At 47.8% G+C, this 17,576-nt stretch overlaps 1 protein-coding gene across 3 annotated transcripts in view; it reads right to left on the bottom strand.

Moving 5' to 3' along the window:
- Positions 1-17,576, bottom strand: part of AP4S1 (adaptor related protein complex 4 subunit sigma 1) — a 64,446-nt gene that overhangs the window by 20,740 nt on the left and 26,130 nt on the right. Inside the window, exon 4 of one of the 3 annotated variants that reach the window (XM_075330260.1) lies at positions 12,990-13,001. In XM_075330260.1, the coding sequence (XP_075186375.1) occupies positions 12,990-13,001 (12 nt within the window). Of the gene's footprint in view, positions 1-12,741; positions 13,002-17,576 lie in introns of those variants that run through there. The other 2 variants (XM_075330259.1, XM_075330258.1) reach the window with 2 other exon arrangements.

Here is a 17,576-nt window from a genome sequence, read left to right as displayed (position 1 = left end):
GCCCATCACTAGCCATGAGTCTTCTTGGGAATGACGTAACAAGTTTTTCCCACCTGGATTTGGGGACCCTCTGCCATTATTCCTTGCAGATCCTCTCCAGTTCCGTCAGGTTGGATGGTGAACGTTGGTGGACGCCATTTTCAGCTCTCACCAGAGATGTTCAATTGGGTTTAGGTCAGTGCTATGGCTGGGCCAGTCAAGAATGGTCACAGAGTTGTTCTGAAGCCCCTCCTTTGTTATTTTAGCTGTGTGCTTAGGGTCATTGTCTTGTTGGAAGGTGAACCTTCGGCCAAGTCTGAGGTCCAGAGCACTCTGGAAGAGGTTTACTTCCAGGATATCTCTGTACTTGGCTGCATTCAGCTTTCCTTTAATAACAACCAGTCGTCCTATCCCTGCAGCTGAAAAACACCCACATATGATGCTGCCGCCACCATGTTTCTCTGTTGGGATTGTATTGGACAGGTGATGAGCAGTGCCTGGATTTCACCACACATATCGCTTAGAATTATCACCAAAAAGTTCTATCTTCGTCTCAACAGACCAGAGAATCTTATTTCTCATAGTCTGGGAGTCCTTCATATGTTTTTTTGCAAACTCTATGTGGGCTTTTATATGTCTTGCACTGAGGAGAGGCTTCCGTTGGGCCAGTCTGCCATAAAGGTCCGACTGGTGGAGGGCTGCAGTGATAGTTGGCTTTGTGGAACTTTCCCCCATCTTCCTACTGCATGTCTGAAGCTCAGCCACAGTGATCTTGGGGTTCTTCTTTATGTCTCTCACCAAGGCCTTTCTCCCACGATTGCTCAGTTTGGCTGGATGGTCAGGTCTAGGAAGAGTTCTGGTGGTCCCAAACTTCTTCCATATAAGGATTATGGAGGCCACTATGTTCTTAGGAACCTTGAGTACTGCAGAAATTCTTTTGTAACCTTGGCCAGATCTGTGCCTTGCCACAATTCTTGTCTCTGAGCTCCTTGGACAGTTCCTTTGACCTCATGATTCTCATTTGGTCTGATATGCACTGTGAGGTCTTATATAGACAGGTGTGTGCCTTTCCAAATCAAGGCCTATCAGTTTTATTAACCACAGATGGACTCCAATGAAGGAGTAAAACCATCTCAAGGAGGATCACAAGGAAATGGACAGCATGTTATTTAAATAAGCGTGTCAGAGCAAAGGGTCTAAATACTTATGAGCATGTGATATTTCAGTTTTTCTTGTTTAAAAATGTGCAAAAATTTCTACATTTCTGGTATTTTTTCATGTCAAGATGGAGGATGGGGTGCAGAATGTACATTAATGAGAAAAAAAAACAACTTTCAATTTACCAAATGGTTGCAATGAAACAGAGTGGAAAATTTATAGGGGTCTGAATACTTTCTGTATATAATATAATACATTTTACACAAACACACTACAGTTCAAAAGTTTGGGGTCACCCAGACAATTGTCTTTTCCATGAAAAATCGTGCTTTTATCAAATCGGTTGCTTAATGAATAGAGAATATCGTCCAGACATTGACGAGGTTAGAAATAATGATTTTTACTTGAAATAATAATTTTCTCCTTCACACTTTGCTTTGCAGCAATTAGAGCTTTGCAGACCTTTGGCATTCTAGCTTTTAATTTGCAGAGGTAATCTGGAGATATTTCACCCCATGCTTCTGTTGCGGGCGGAGGGGCCGCGCTCGGGTCCGGGGCTGCTGCTGCTGCTCGGTGGCTCGAGCGGTGGGCCGGACCCGGGGACTTGAGCAGCGCTCTTCACCCACGAGTGAAAAGGGGTGGTTTGTTTGGGGGGATAGTCCATGACGTCACCCACGGGTGATGGTGATAATGGGCACCACCGCTGGTGACGGGGATCCCGGGAGCGATGGCAGGGAGCAGCTAGGATGTTGGTTCCCCCTCCGTGGGTAGGGGTTGGTGATCCCGGGGCCTGATGGTGGGACGGGGAGGCAGGAAGGCCGGGGTGCAGGGTTGCAGGGACAGCGCGGCGCGGTGCCGGATGGCACTGTTGTACTCACTCAGACACAGAGTCTCTGGTAAACCAAACGGCCGGATGGACGGGTTCCGCAGCCGGCTGCAGTGTCTTTGCTCTCCCCGGACAGGTTGATGGTGGCTGTCTTTCCCTGCACTGCTGTAAGATGTATTGACTCCGATGGTTTCCCACTGGTAGTCCGCTCCCCGGCGTGTATGTACCGAAGGAGACTGTTTTGCCCGCAGGCGCTGGCCCTTGGATCTCTAGTCTATGGCGGTGACTTTTTATCCTCACTGTGTGGACAGTTGCCTTCTGTCATGTCTTGGGTGTTAGGGAACCCCTGGGGTTCCGGTCACTATCGGATTTGACCACTGTCGGCGGCTCCTAGCCTGGTCGGAGTCTGATGGCCCTGCCTTTGTGCTTGGTGCAGATCTGCTCCCCGGCTCGGTACCAGCGGGCCACCGCCCGTCCCCGGGCCTACTGTTCCGCTGACTTGCACCACCTCCTGCAGACGGCCACCACCGTCTGCCGACATTGCTGACAGTGCCTGGGCTCCGACCCAGACACTAGCAGTTTTGCTCCTGTCACTTTCAACTCCCAACTTAAACTAACTGCTTTTTCCCGCCTCCAGGACTGTGAACGCCTCAGTGGGTGGGGCCAACCGCCTGGCTCCGCCCCACCTGGTGTGCACATCAGACCCTGGAGGAGGCAACAAGGATTTTGTTTGACTGTTGTTGCCTAACCAGGGGAGGGGGTGTGTGTGATGTTGTGTTTGTGACTACCTGGCTAGTCCAGGGCGTCACACTTCCCCCGCTCCCACAAGTTGGATTGGCTTGATGGGCACTTTTTGTGTACCATACGGTCAAGCTGCTCCCAAAAAAGCCAGATAGGAAAGAGTCTTTAACCCCTGGAAGCAAAGGAGTCCAGCGGTTCAGGAAATCCAGCAGCGTAGATGAAAATTTGAAAGCTTTAATATGTCCAAATAATTATTATTATTTTTTTTTTTTTTTTTTTTTAAACAGTGACATCAAAAATGCAAAAAAACTAATAGAGGTGCCCAATGCGACCAATGCGTTTCAATGAAGCCAGTGGCTATGCCTTAACTATGAGGGTCACACTCAGGATACACAGCAGCACGGAAGTGCGCATTACGTTCAGGAACCCTCACTTTTTCTAAACAATATACAAGGGAGAACAATACCTGAAGTGACTATCTGAAGAAGGCTATTAGCTGAAACGTAGGAATTGGTCGCAATAAGCTTAATGATTTCTCCTATGCAAAATAAAGGGAATTTTGTTTACTTACCGTATATTCCTTTTCTTCTAGCTCCTATTGGGAGACCCAGACAATTGGGTGTATAGCTTCTGCCTCTGGAGGCCACACAAAGTATTACACTTTTAAAAAAGTGTAACCCCTCCCCTCTGCCTATACACCCTCCCGTGGACCACGGGCTCCTCAGTTTTGGTGCAAAAGCAGGAAGGAGAAAACTTATAAATTGGTCTAGGGTAAATTCAATCCGAAGGATGTTCGGAGAACTGAAGACCATGAACCAAAAGAACAATTCAACATCAACAACATGTGTACACAAAAAAACAACCAGCCCAAAGGGCACAGGGGTGGGTGCTGGGTCTCCCAATAGGAGCTAGAAGAAAAGGAATTTACGGTAAGTAAACAAAATTCCCTTCTTCTTTGTCGCTCCATTGGGAGACCCAGACAATTGGGACGTCCAAGAGCAGTCCCTGGGTGGGTAAAAGAATACCTCAATAAAAAGAGCCGAAAACGGCCCCCTCTTACAGGTGGGCAACCGCCGCCTGAAGGACTCGCCTACCTAGACTGGCGTCTGCCGAAGCATAGGCATGCACTTGATAGTGCTTTGTGAAAGTGTGCAGACTAGACCACGTAGCTGCCTGACACACCTGCTGAGCCGTCGCCCGGTGCCGCAATGGCCAGGACGCACCTACGGCTCTGGTAGAATGGGCTTTCAGCCCTGAAGGGAGCGGAAGCCCAGAAGAACGGTAGGCCTCGAGAATCGGTTCCTTGATCCACCGAGCCAAGGTTGACTTGGAGGCCTGAGAGCCCTTACGCTGGCCAGCGACAAGGACAAAGAGCGCATCTGAACGGCGCAGGGGCGCGGTGCGAGACACGTAGAACCGGAGTGCTTTCACTAGATCCAAAGAGTGCAAATCCTTTTCACACTAGTGAATTGGATTAGGGCAAAAGGAAGGCAAGGAGATATCCTGATTTAGATGAAAAGGGGATACCACCTTAGGGAGAAATTCCGGGACAGGACGCAGAACCACCTTATCCTGGTGGAAAACCAGGAAGGGGGCTTTGCATGACAGCGCTGCAAGCTCAGACACTCTCCGAAGTGATGTGACTGCCACCAGGAAGGCCACCTTCTGCGAAAGACGGGAGAGAGAGATATCCCGCAGCGGCTCAAAAGGCGGCTTTTGAAGAGCCGTCAGGGCCCTGTTAAGATCCCAAGGTTCCAACGGACGTTTGTAAGGTGGGACCATGTGGCAGACCCCCTGCAGGAACGTGCGGACCTGCGGAAGCCTGGCTAGACGCTTTTGGAAAAACACGGAGAGCGCCGATACTTGGCCCTTGAGAGAGCCGAGGGACAAACCCTTGTCCATTCCAGATTGTAGGAATGAAAGGAATGTGGGTAAGGCAAACGGCCATGGAGGAAAACCGTTATCCGCGCACCAGGATAGGAAGATTTGCCAAGACCTGTAATAGATCTTGGCGGACGTTGGCTTCCTGGCTTGTCTCATGGTGGCAATGACATCCTGAGATAACCCTGAAGACGCTAGGAGCCAGGACTCAATGGCCACACAGTCAGGTTGAGGGCCACAGAATTCAGATGGAAAAACGGGCCTTGTGACAGCAAGTCTGGGCGGTCTGGAAGTGCCCACGGTTGACCCACCGTGAGATGCCACAGATCCGGATACCACGACCGCCTCGGCCAGTCTGGAGCGACGAGAATGGCGCGACGGCAGTCGGACCTGATCTTGCGAAGTACCCTGGGCAGCATCGCCAGAGGGGGAAACACATAAGGCAGTCGAAACTGCGACCAATCCTGGACTAAAGCGTCCACTGCCAGAGCTCTGTGATCCTGAGACCGTGCCATGAAGGCCGGGACCTTGTTGTTGTGTCGCGACGCCATGAGATCGACATCCGGCGTTCCCCAGCGGCGACAGATCTCTCGAAACACGTCTGGGTGTAGAGACCATTCCCCCGCGTCCATGCCCTGACGACTGAGAAAATCTGCTTCCCAGTTTTCTACACCCGGGATGTGAACTGCGGAGATGGTGGAGCCTGTGGCTTCCACCCACTGCAAAATCCGCCGGACTTCCTGGAAGGCTTGACGACTGCGAGTGCCGCCTTGGTGGTTGATGTAGGCGACGGCAGTGGCGGTGTCCGACTGAATTCGGATCTGCCTGCCCTCCAGCCACCGATGGAAAGCCAATAGGGCTAGATATACTGCCCTTATCTCCAGGAGATTGATCTGAAGGGACGATTCTATCGGAGTCCAGGTTCCTTGAGCCCTGTGGTGGAGAAAAACCGCTCCCCAACCTGACAGGCTCGCGTCCGTGGTGACCACGGCCCAGGTTGGAGGTAGAAAGGATTTTCCCTGAGACAGAGACGTGGGTAGGAGCCACCACTGAATTGATGTTTTGGTTGCAAGGGAAAGAGAGATGTCCTTGTCGAGGGAAGCCACACTCTTGTCCCATTTGCGAAGAATGTCCCATTGGAGTGGTCGTAGATGGAGTTGCGCGAACGGCACTGCCTCCATAGCTGCAACCATCTTCCCCAGGAAGTGCATGAGGAGCCTTAAGGGGTGTGACTGACTCCGAATAAGGGATTGCACCCCCGCCTGCAGAGAAAGCGGTTTGTCCCGCGGTAGCTTGACTAACACTGGCTAGGTATGAAACTCCATCCCGAGGTAAGTCAGTGATTGGGTCGGTGTCAACTTGGATTTCGGAAAATTGATGATCCACCCAAACTGCTGGAGAGTCACCAGAGTGACGGTAAGGCTTTGTTGACACGCCACCCGAGAAGGGGCCCTGACTAGGAGATCGTCTAAGTAGGGGATCACCGAGTGGCCCTGAGAGTGCAGGACCGCCACGACGGATGCCATGACTTTGGTGAAAACCCGTGGGGCTGTTGCCAGGCCGAAAGGCAATGCCACGAACTGGAGGTGTTCGTCCCCGATGGCGAAACGCAGGAAACGTTGATGTTCGGGTGCGATCAGCACATGGAGATAAGCATCCTTGATGTCGATCGATGCTAGGAAGTCTCCTTGTGACATCGAGGCGATGACCGAGCGGAGAGATTCCATCCGAAACCGTCTGGTTCTCACATGTCTGTTGAGTAACTTGAGGTCCAGAACGGGACGGAATGACCCGTCCTTTTTTGGCACCACGAACAAGTTGGAGTAAAATCTGCGACCACGTTCCTGAAGGGGAACGGGAATCACAACTCCTTCAATCTTTAGAGCGTCCACTGCCTGAAAAAGTGCGTCGGCCTGTGCGGGGGGTGGGGAGGTTCTGAAGAAACGAGCCGTAGGTCGGGAGCTGAACTCTATCCTGTAACCATGAGACAAAATGTCTCTCACCCATCGGTCTTGAACATGTGGCCACCAGGCGTCGCCAAAGCGGGAGAGCCTGCCACCGACCGAGGATGTGGCTAGATGAGGCCGAGAGTCATGAGGAGGCCGTCTTGGAGGCAGTGCCTCCTGCGGCCTTTTGGGGGCGTGACTTTGACCGCCACGCATAGGAGTTCCTCTGGCCTTTCTCCGGCCGGTTGGAAGAAGAGGATTGGGGCTTGGCGGAGGGACGAAAGGACCGAAACCTCGATTGGATTTTTCTCTGCTGAGGTCTCTTAGGTTTGGATTGGGGTAAGGAGGAGTCCTTACCCGAGGATTCCTTAATAATCTCATCCAATCGTTCACCAAATAAACGGTCGCCAGAAAAAGGCAAACCAGTTAAGAACCTTTTGGAAGCAGAGTCTGCTTTCCCTTCGCGCAGCCACATGGCCCTGCGGACTGCCACGGAGTTAGCAGATGCTACAGCCGTACGGCTAGTGGAGTCCAGGACGGTGTTCATGGCGTAGGACGAAAAAGCTGATGCCTGAGAGGTCAAGGAAGAAACATGCGGAGCAGAATTCCTTGTGACAGCATTAATCTCAGTCAGACAAGCCGAGATTGCTTGGAGAGCCCACACAGCCGCAAAGGCCGGGGCGAAAGACGCCCCCGTAGCCTCATAGATAGACTTCACCAAGAGCTCTATCTGTCTGTCAGTGGCATCCTTCAGGGATGAGCCATCGGCAACAGACATAACGGACCTAGCAGCCAATCTAGAGACTGGAGGATCCACCTTGGGAGAGTGTGCCCAGCCCTTAACTACTTCAGGTGGAAAGGGATAACGCGTGTCAGTGTGCCGTTTAGCAAAGCGCTTGTCCGGGACCGCTCTGGGCTTCTGGACAGCGTCCCTGAAGTTAGAGTGATCAAAAAACGTATTGCGCGTACGTTTGGGGAAACGAAATTGGTGTTTCTCCTGCTGAGAAGCCGACTCTTCTACAGGAGGAGGCGGGGGTGAGATCCAACACCTCGTTGATGGACGAGATAAGATCATTAACTAATGCGTCCCCCTCAGGTGTATCAAGGTTAAGGGCGAAGTCAGGGTCAGAGCCCTGAGCTCCCACGTCCGCCTCGTCTTCCTGAGAGTCCTCAAGCTGAGATCCAGAGCAGCGTGAGGAGGCCGGGGAAGAGTCCCAGCGAGGCCGCTTAGCCGGTCTGGGACTGCGGTCCGGGCAGGAGTCCTCCGCCTGGGACCTAGGGGCTAACCTTGGAGCGCGCTGCGGCGCGGACCGAGAAGGACCTGGAGGAGACAAGCTAACAGGGGCCGGAGCCTGTGAAGGGCCCGGTCTGGACTGCAATGCCTCAAGGAGCTTAGATGACCATTTGTCCATAGACTGTGCAATGGATTGAGAAAGTGACAGAGAGTTTCTCAGCGAAAGAGGCCAAGGCCGGTGACTCTGTCCCTGCAGCCTGCTCAGGGGGAGCAGGGGGATCTACATGAGCCGAGGGGCCCACAAGTGACCTAGGCTCCGGCTGAGCAAGCGTGGCAGGAGTCGAGCATTGATCACAGTGAGGGTAGGTGGACCCCGCAGGCAACATAGCCCCACAAGAGGTACAGGCTGCGAAAAAAATCTGTGCCTTAGTAGCTTTGCTCGTTGTGGACGACATGCTGTTGTCTCTTAGGAGAGTGACCACTGAGGGTATATGGGAAAAGGGTATACAGCCTGTTCGAACAGATATATATATCTATTATATATATATATATGTATCTATTCCGGCACCCTAGGGGGACCAGCACCGGGTGACCGGTGTGGCTTACCGACCGCTAACAAGCGGAGTGTGTCCTCCAGATTCCCTGTCCTGGATCCCCCGGAGCTGCAGAGCTTTGTCATTGAGAAGCATCCACCGGTAGAATGCCAAAAATGGCCGCCGGAGCTCTCAGGGGAGGAGTGGGGCCGAGGGCAGTGCCAGGAAAGAGCGGGAATCTGGGGTCCCCACAGTGGTCAATGAGGGGGGAGGAAGACATGCAAGATGCTCCAGCCCTCACATCCGACGTCATGTCGGTAATCCCGGCCTTCCCCCTGACAGGCAGGCCCGGGGGCGGGATTTTTCACAACTAGGCCGCGGCGAAGCCGGTGACTAAATTTGAGACCGCGCCCGACAAGCAGGCACGGTCGGCGCGGAAGTCCACCGAAAAGACAACGGATTGAACTACCGCGGCTTCCGGGAAGAAGGTGCGACTCCCTGTACAGTCCCCCCCATGGGGACACAGAGTACCTTCCCGTTGCAGGGCCCGGTCCCTGGGGTTGAAAGAGGCTCCGGTCCGACAGGTTCCACCAGGGGCTGCGGATGGAGCACGGTCCCAGCAAATGGATGACCGCTCAGGATCCCACTTCTCCCAGAGCCGCATAAGGGATAGTGAAGGAGACGGCATGTGGCTCCAGCCTCTGTACCCGCAATGGGTACCTCAACCTTAACAGCACCGCCGACATAGTGGGGTGAGAAGGGAACATGCCGGGGGCCCCATCGGGGTCCTCTTTTCTTCCATCCGACATAACTATGTTATGAGAATGCATGAGTGGATGTGTGTCTCATTCCACCCAAAGCATAAAACTGAGGAGCCCGTGGTCCACGGGAGGGTGTATAGGCAGAGGGGAGGGGTTACACTTTTTAAAGTGTAATACTTTGTGTGGCCTCCAGAGGCAGAAGCTATACACCCAATTGTCTGGGTCTCCCAATGGAGCGACAAAGAAAAATAATTTTCACTTGCAAAAGAACTATAGTGTGCAGTGTATTTATATTTACTGTCTACGGAGGATTCTACCCGTACACTTGCACCTTGAATCGTTGATTAGAGTGCACGCCTTTTTTCCTTGGTTAACTATGATTATGGCATGACCATTGGCATCACCGCAATGCGTTGGTCACAGGGAGCACCCTGATATTCGATTTTTGGTATGTCACAGTCTTTATTATTTTTTCTTTTCATTTAGACATATTAAAGTTTTTAAATTTATATCTACGCTACTGGATTTCCTTTTCCGTTGGATTCCTTTGCCTCCAGGGGTTATGGACTCTTTCACATCTGGCTGTCCTTAGTAGCCTAAAAGGTACCGTCACACATAACGAGATTGCTAGCGATCTCGTTATGTGTGACACCTACCAGCGATCAGGCCCCTGCTGTGAGATCTCTTGTCGTTGCCGAATGGTCCAGGCCATTTTCTTCAAAGGCGATGTCCTGCTGGGCAGGACACATCACTGTGTTTGACACTGTGTGACAGGGTCACAGTGACTGCTGAGATCATTATACAGGTCACTACTGCGACCTGTATCATTCCTGTATCGTTGGTAAGGTCTGACTGTGTGACATCTCACCAGCGACCTACCAGCGACTTACCAGCGATCCCTATCAGGTTGCATCGTTTTCGGGATCGCTGGTAAGTCGTTGTGTGTGACTGGGCCTTTAGTCTCAGATGCAGCTCTGTTGTGACCATCTCCCTTATCTATAAAATGTTATGTGTGTCTTACCATCTGATGCCGGTAATAGATTCTCATTTCTATGCTGGCCACTTTGGAAGGAGCCTGTCTATGGAAGAAGCTGAGGAGTTGTGGCTATTCCAGCTGTGGTGTTTAGCCGGATTGTAGGAGTTTGAAGTGTTTTCTCCTTGTTGTGTTAATTTTTCCCTTTGTCTGTCCTCCCCTACCTTGTGTTGTATTATTGCAGCGGTGAGATTAGTGTTTTTGCCGGCCTTCTCACTAGCCAGGGTGTGTTCAGGGTAAGCGACGGCCAAGGCACGTGACAGCGTCGGGATGGCGGGGGGGGGGGGGGTGTTATTGGACCCACTTAGGGACATTAAGGAGCTTTTGTCATGAATGTATTTGGCCCTGACCCAGGCCTTCCCGTGGGGATCAGGAATCCCATTATGAGAGTGGAAGGGTAGGCTAATTTTTTGTGTTGCTTTGGCATTAACCCCTAAAGCAATAAAAAGTAGAGTCACTCAAATAACAGTTGTAGACCTGTGAACAATAAGGTGTTGTGACCTTCTGATCCCAGGCTCGCCAGCGCTCTCCCCAGAGCGGGACTGACCGCTGTTTAGCTGTGTGACTGCACGCAAATAAGCGGTCAGTCAAGTAGAAAGCAGCACTGAGTCCCTGGTGAAGTGACAGGGGCTTGGGAAGAGTTTCCACATGACGAAGGCACAACAGCATCATCTGCATTATGATTTAAAACACAGATTAATCAGTAACAGAGGAATGGACTATCCATGTACTGGTACTGCTGGATTTGTCTTTGCACAAGCTACAAGTACATATACACGGTTTAGAGGATCAAATCTTGATGACAGAATCCCTTTAAAAGGATTTTCAGGTCTTATTTTTTTGTGGGACTAGTTGTAGTTATTGGTACCATTTTGGAGTACATACAATTTTTTCCATAAACTTTTACTTTTTTTTTTTTAGGGCGGATTGAACTTCAATTCAGCCATTGTTTTTTGTGCAGGATTATTAAAGTTAAAACTATGGTACAGTATCTGGTGATACCAAGTATGTGTATGTTTTACGATTTACATTTTTTCTATAAAACTTTGTAAGCTATATATACAGTGTGTCCACCCCTATCCTGTCCACCGCCACTAACGTGAGAACAGCGGCAGCTGTAGGCATAGAAGTGGTGTCTAGGTATAGTAAAGTAGCCATGCGCTAAGCAATGAAACCACCTATAGCGCCACCTGGTGGAAAACAACGGAGTTAGCATTTTATCTCGAAAACGGAACGAGATAGAGAAAAAAAGTGAATTAAAAAATTGTAGGGCCTCATCAATTCAATACGAATCGACACCTTGCATACAGAAATGGTATGTTATGAAACCCATGACCTCCCCCAAAACATTGAATGCTAGTCACGCATATGGAGCTCATTTAACTTTGATGCTCAAAGTGGCCCCCGTCAGCTGCAATGCACATCTGGACTCTGCACAGCATACTGTATCTTGCTGCATGTTGTGCAATATGGTAGGTGACATGTTTGCACAAGCATCTGTGATACGTCGTCATAGGTCCTGCAATGTTGGTGGAGGGGTCGCATACACCTGCTGCTTGATGTGACCTCACAGAAAGAAGTCCAATGGGGTCAGGTCAGGTGAGCGTGGAGGACACTCCACACAGCCACCATAGCCAATGACTTGTAGGAAGGTCTCCATGAGATATCACTTCAAACCCGCAGCCTTGTGAGTTTTACACGTTCTAATCATAGCATTTCTGTATGCAAGGTGTCGATTTGTATTGAATTGATGATGCCCTACAACTTTGTAAATCACTTATTTTCTCTATCTCGTTTCGTTTTCAAAATAAAAATGCTAACTCCGTTGTTTTCCACCAGGTGGTGCTATAGGTGGTTTCATTCCGTAGCGCATGGATACTTCACTATACCTAGACACCACTTCTATGCCTATAGCTGCCGCCGTTCTCAAGTTAATGGCGGTGGACAGGATATGGGTGGACACACTGTATTACATACATTACATACATACACACAAAGATACATACATACATATATATTTTAAGGGGATGATGTTAGTGAGGTCTTCTTTTTTTATGACCTATTCAGGGAGCTGACTTGCTACAACACCGCGCACTATGTGTTGTGCATATGGCATTACTTTGGGCTTTCTGTTGGCCCCTAGTGTTACATTACAGAAATCTAGAAAGAACATTTCCCCAGCCTCAACCAAATAAACTAAACAACCTCCATTGATACTGTCAAGTAGGACACTTGGCAACATCAGTGGAAGACGGCAACTGAAAACTTAGGTTCTTATTCATCAAGACTGTCCATTTTCTCTCTCATCTTGATAATGGGGTGTGATGGGGTCAGATGCTCCCGATTCATTAAAGGGACACAACTCCTAATGAATCAGCAGTTTCTGATGTGTGCTACAAATCTTACTATCTTAGTCCAGCTCCTGATTGACTAATTCATGAGGAGATGTGGCGCCATACCCCCATTGTGCTACAATCTCGCCCGTTTTGGCAGAGCTGGAAAACAAAACAAACAGCTAAAAGTCGTAATTTTTTTTACGCCTTTTCCAAGCAAATTTATGACAAAATACTGGCAAAACTGCTTTGATGAATCCTTGCGGGCTTCATGGCCAAACCTTTCAGATTATTTTCTATTGAACCAAGTCTAATTTCTTGGTAATACAGTCACGAAGGCGTCAAGACAATCTCTGGTAATTATTATTATGTGTAGAATTCAGATTTTGTCCTTTACTGACAATTTTATCAAACTGTCATCACATTCAGAAGAGGGCAGTTCTGATGACTAGTACATCAACACTGTGCGTGATCATATTCGGATATTGTCACAAAGGATGAGAATGCTTTCTTACAGTCAAGTAAATGCATTTTGTTAACCAACCAAATTTTAGAAAAGGATACATCCAGTTCACTCTGTAAAGAAAAAAACAAGATATCAGTGTCAGAAAACATTTATATTTAACAACATTTATTAAAAATATATATATATATCTTTTGTGACTATTAAATATTCTTATGATCACACTTGCGCTACGGGCTCCTTTCACGTCACAAGTCAAAATGCTGTGGACAATATCTCATTCAATAATTTGACTGTCATGCTTGAGCATGGCGCGTGCGTTCAGACCTCCTGTACTCAATACCTGTACTCACCTACAGCTGTCCCTACTCTCTTTTTGCCAGTCCCTATACAGTCTCCACAACATTCGCCGAGTATGAACCTGAGATGCCCTGGTTAATGAGAGGCAGGTGAGGTTCACTAGACCCACTGCTGCACAACTAAAACACTATGAAGGAAATACAAACAGCTACGAAAAAGGATAAAGCCAGAGTTCAGGACTACTCCTCAGCAGGATCTTCCACCATGGTGGCCAGAGAACAATGAGTTTGTATCTTCAGCAAGGATTGCTGGGAAACAACAACTACTTAAACCTGAAGGGATGTGGCTACAAAGCAGCAGCAGCTAAAACACTCAGCTAGGAACTGATGGACAACAAAACTGACATTAACGCATAAGGCACTGAAAGAAATGAAACCAAGTTTAAATGTAGAATCCCAGTCGGAAATGAGGGATTTCCAATTCTGAATCCGTCGCTAGTCTCCAAAAATAGAGAAATGTGACATTGACTTATAAATCACTTTGATAGGGAGAGTAACGTTGCAGGCAGCACAATTGTCTCCATCTAATCTGACGAAAAAAAAGCAGTGGAGAATCTGAAAGCAGGTGTGAACACAGCCTCTGCTGGACTTCATACAGGATTTTTAGTTCAAGAAAAACCTCATGTTGAGAAGAATTTAATATTTATTCAATGCATCTAATGTCTTACTAAAGTGTACATCACCCTAATTTACTCTACCCCTGTATGCTTTGTAAGGTTTTGTTGAATAGTAGCCAATGGGGAGACTTGGAAATGGGCAGACCATTCAGCAATAAGTGATCTGTATATTGATCTATTATTTTCCTATTGCTAAACGGTCAATCCCCTCCCAGCAAAGCTAATACATGCTCATTGCTTTCAAATGATCCCCCTACCCATCCTCTAGAAGGGCTCTCATGATGCCCAAATTTTCTCCAAAGTACCAAACAGTTCCTGTACAATGTAGGAGTGACCATTCACATTCGGATGAAGGTCATTAATAGACAAATTATCAAAAAACGTTGATATTGATGCCCTGTTCTTTATACCCGAAGACTGGAGGACAATGGCAGCTCCCTCTATTACAAAGCAAGTAAATGGAGGTGACTTTATGCAAACAAATGTAAAGAATTACGGCAGAGGACTGTGACAGGGTTGAAGATTCCTACCGCCGTGGTTTATTTGGAGAGATTTTACGTATGGTACAAGTCTGGCTGGATTGAGGACAACACATGACGCATCCTATTAAGTTGTCAGATACTGGTTCCATCCCATAGCACTGGCACTACTACTACTACTTTCTTGTTTCCACTACTGCTTATTTTGATAATTATTTGTTGATATTTCCCATTAATAAGAAATGCTGAAGTTTACAGGTATATGATAGTTCATTCCCTGAGGCTTTATAAAGATTCTTGTGGTGTGCACTACCCGACTGTAGATCACATTTATATTAATGTACTAGCTGTAGCACCCGGCGTTGCCCGGGATAGTAACTGTCTCTCTGTCTCCCTCCCAGTCTCTGTCTGTGTGTCGCTGTCTGTCTCGCTGTCTGTCTCTTTCCTTGTCTGACTGTTTCTATCTCTCTGATTCCAGGTCGGTCTCTTTCCCCAGTCGGTCTCTTTCCCCAGTCGGTCTCTTTCCCCAGTCGGTCTCTTTCCCCAGTCGGTCTCTTTCCCCAGTCGGTCTCTTTCCCCAGTCGGTCTCTTTCCCCAGTCGGTCTCTTTCCCCAGTCGGTCTCTCTATGTCTGTCTGTCTTTTTCTGTCTCTCTCTATCCGTCTATCCTATCTAAGGCCTAAAACACACTTCCGCAAAAAAAACGTACGTGTCTTACGGTCCGTTTTTCGGGTCCGTGTTCCGTTTTTAGGGGCGTTTCTCCGGTACGTATAGCATCAGTGTGATGGCGTATGCGAGCCGTGTGTGCGTTTGGAATGTCCGTATTGACATAAAATACGTATGTGTGCTGTCTGTGTGCTGTCCGTTTTTAAAGGCCTGCATTCTTACCCAATTAACGATTTTAATCATTCATCATGAGATCCTGGTGGTGTTGTTTCCTTTCAAATGACCTGATAGATTGGTAACAAGTGTTTCAGATTTTGTGATGAAAAACGGACACGGACGATACGTGCTGAACACGGACATATTCCGTGTGCGGACCGTGCAGGCACGGACCCATGGACTAAAGCGGGTCCGTGCCTGCGCGCTGCCGGCCAAAAACGGACATGTCGTCCGTGTAGAAAAGCGCACACACGTACTTACTACGTGGACACACGTTCCGTGTGATTTTTCGTGTGTGTGCCATCTACCATTGAATAACATGGGTCTCCGTGTCTTCGGTACGTGCAAATACGTACCGCACACGTACAAAAAAACGGATGTGTGTTGCGGGTCTTATACTAACAGTTTATTTGTTCCTATAGCAACCACTGACCGTTGCTATTTATAGTCTACTATAGCTCCTAGCTTCATTCAGTTTAATGGCTGCAGGATTTTTGTAGAGTAACTGGAAAGCACGGGGTTAAATTTTCCCGCCCAGTCTATGACGTTCCCTGAGTCACATGGAGTGTCTGTGCAAAATTTCATGATTGTACATGCGACGGTGCGGATTCCTTTAGCGAACATACATACATACACACACACACACACACTGAGCTTTATATATTAGATATAAGGAAACTCATGCAATTGTCATTTGTTTTGTCCATCCTTCATTTAATTACATGCTAAGGTTGAAACCAATAAGTTCGGATTGAGAAAAAAAAAATTGATTTTCCACATCTATCTCTCAATAGATCAGGAACAAATCATTAATATGTAGAAGCAAATTCACGTGAGAAGTGCGAGCCTCGTATTACAAGACACTTAAAAGTTTGAGGTTTAGTTCTCCTGGAAATATGAAGACAATGTGGTGAGGATTTGGTTCCTGAACTTATCAATGGTTGAGGCTAATAATACTGACAAAAGCCTCCCAATTCAATGAAGGAAACCATAATACTGCGGACTCTCTGAACAGGTGGAGGACCCTTTAGATTTAGGATCCTTCAGGTCTTTTGCATAATATACAATATAAATTAGCCATAAGATGGGAGACACATCTTGGTGGACTGGTTTTATATCAGGACTAGCTGTAGTACCCGGCATTGCCCGGGATAGTAACTGTCTCTCTCCCAGTCTCTGGGGAGTCTGTGTGTCGCTGTCTGTGTCTGTCTGTCTCTTTCCTTGTCTGTCTCTCTCTCTCTATCTATCTCTGTGTCTGTCTCTATGTGTCTGTCTGTCTGTTTCTCTCTTTGCCCGGGCTGGCTGTCTCTTTCCAGGGCTGTCTCTTTCCAGGTCTCTCTTTGGCTGTCTATCTCTCTGTCTCTTTTCAGAGCGGTCTCTGTCTGTCTCTCTATCCATCTCCCCACCAACATCATATTACCTCACACATAAGCTTCTTACACTAACAGTTTATTTTGTTCCTATAGCAACCACTGACAGTTGCCATTTATAGCCTGTAGCTCCCACCTCCATTCAGTTTAATAGAGGCAGGATTTTTGGAGAGTAACTGTAAAGCGCGGGGTTAAATTTTCCCACCCAAACATAGTCTATGACGTTCCCTGAGTCACATGGGGTGTCTGTGCAAAATTTCGTGATTGTAAATGCGATGGTGCGGATTCCTTTAGCGTACATACACACACACACACACACACACACACACACACACACACACAGCTTTATATATTAGATAATATTAGTCATGTTTACAAGTTAAAGACAATCTGTCACTGGATTAAAAGTCTCCATTTCTTACTCTTAATTTTATTATTTTAAGATGAGTAACCCATCTTTTTTTTTTAATCCACTGTATGGTTCTAGAAATATGGGCTTTTATAATAACTGCTGCTCTTTGCAAGAGGGCGTGGTTTCGGATCCTCAGGGGCGTTTTTAGGCTGATCTGCATTATTACCCTTTAAACCACGCCCCCTTGTAGAAATAATGAAACTTCTCACCAAATAAAAAGCCCATATTTCTGGAACAATATGGAGGATTTAGAAAAACAATAAGAACACAACCGGGGGATGGTTTTGATTGTATTGCCTTTTTTTAGCAATGAACCCCTCTTTTTTAAATTAAAATATAGTATGAAAAATACTGATAAACTTTCTCTTCCACTCCACAGAGACTAAAAAAAAGGAGTCTGTCTTATATAGGAATATAGTGGACAAAACCCCTATTAAAATCATACCTGACATGTAGATTTTAGTTGTTTAGTTGCCACAAAACAATTTATGTCAAATGCAGATGAGGTGCTTCGGTGCACCCTTGGTGTGGACGAGGGCTTGATGCTCTGTTATTTCCTTTCATTTTGCA

Source organism: Anomaloglossus baeobatrachus, chromosome 12 (genome assembly GCF_048569485.1).
Source record: "Anomaloglossus baeobatrachus isolate aAnoBae1 chromosome 12, aAnoBae1.hap1, whole genome shotgun sequence".
Classification (NCBI taxonomy): domain Eukaryota; kingdom Metazoa; phylum Chordata; class Amphibia; order Anura; family Aromobatidae; genus Anomaloglossus; species Anomaloglossus baeobatrachus.
The sequence above is the reverse complement of the archived record's forward strand: the minus strand, read 5'-3'. Positions and strand labels throughout refer to the sequence as shown.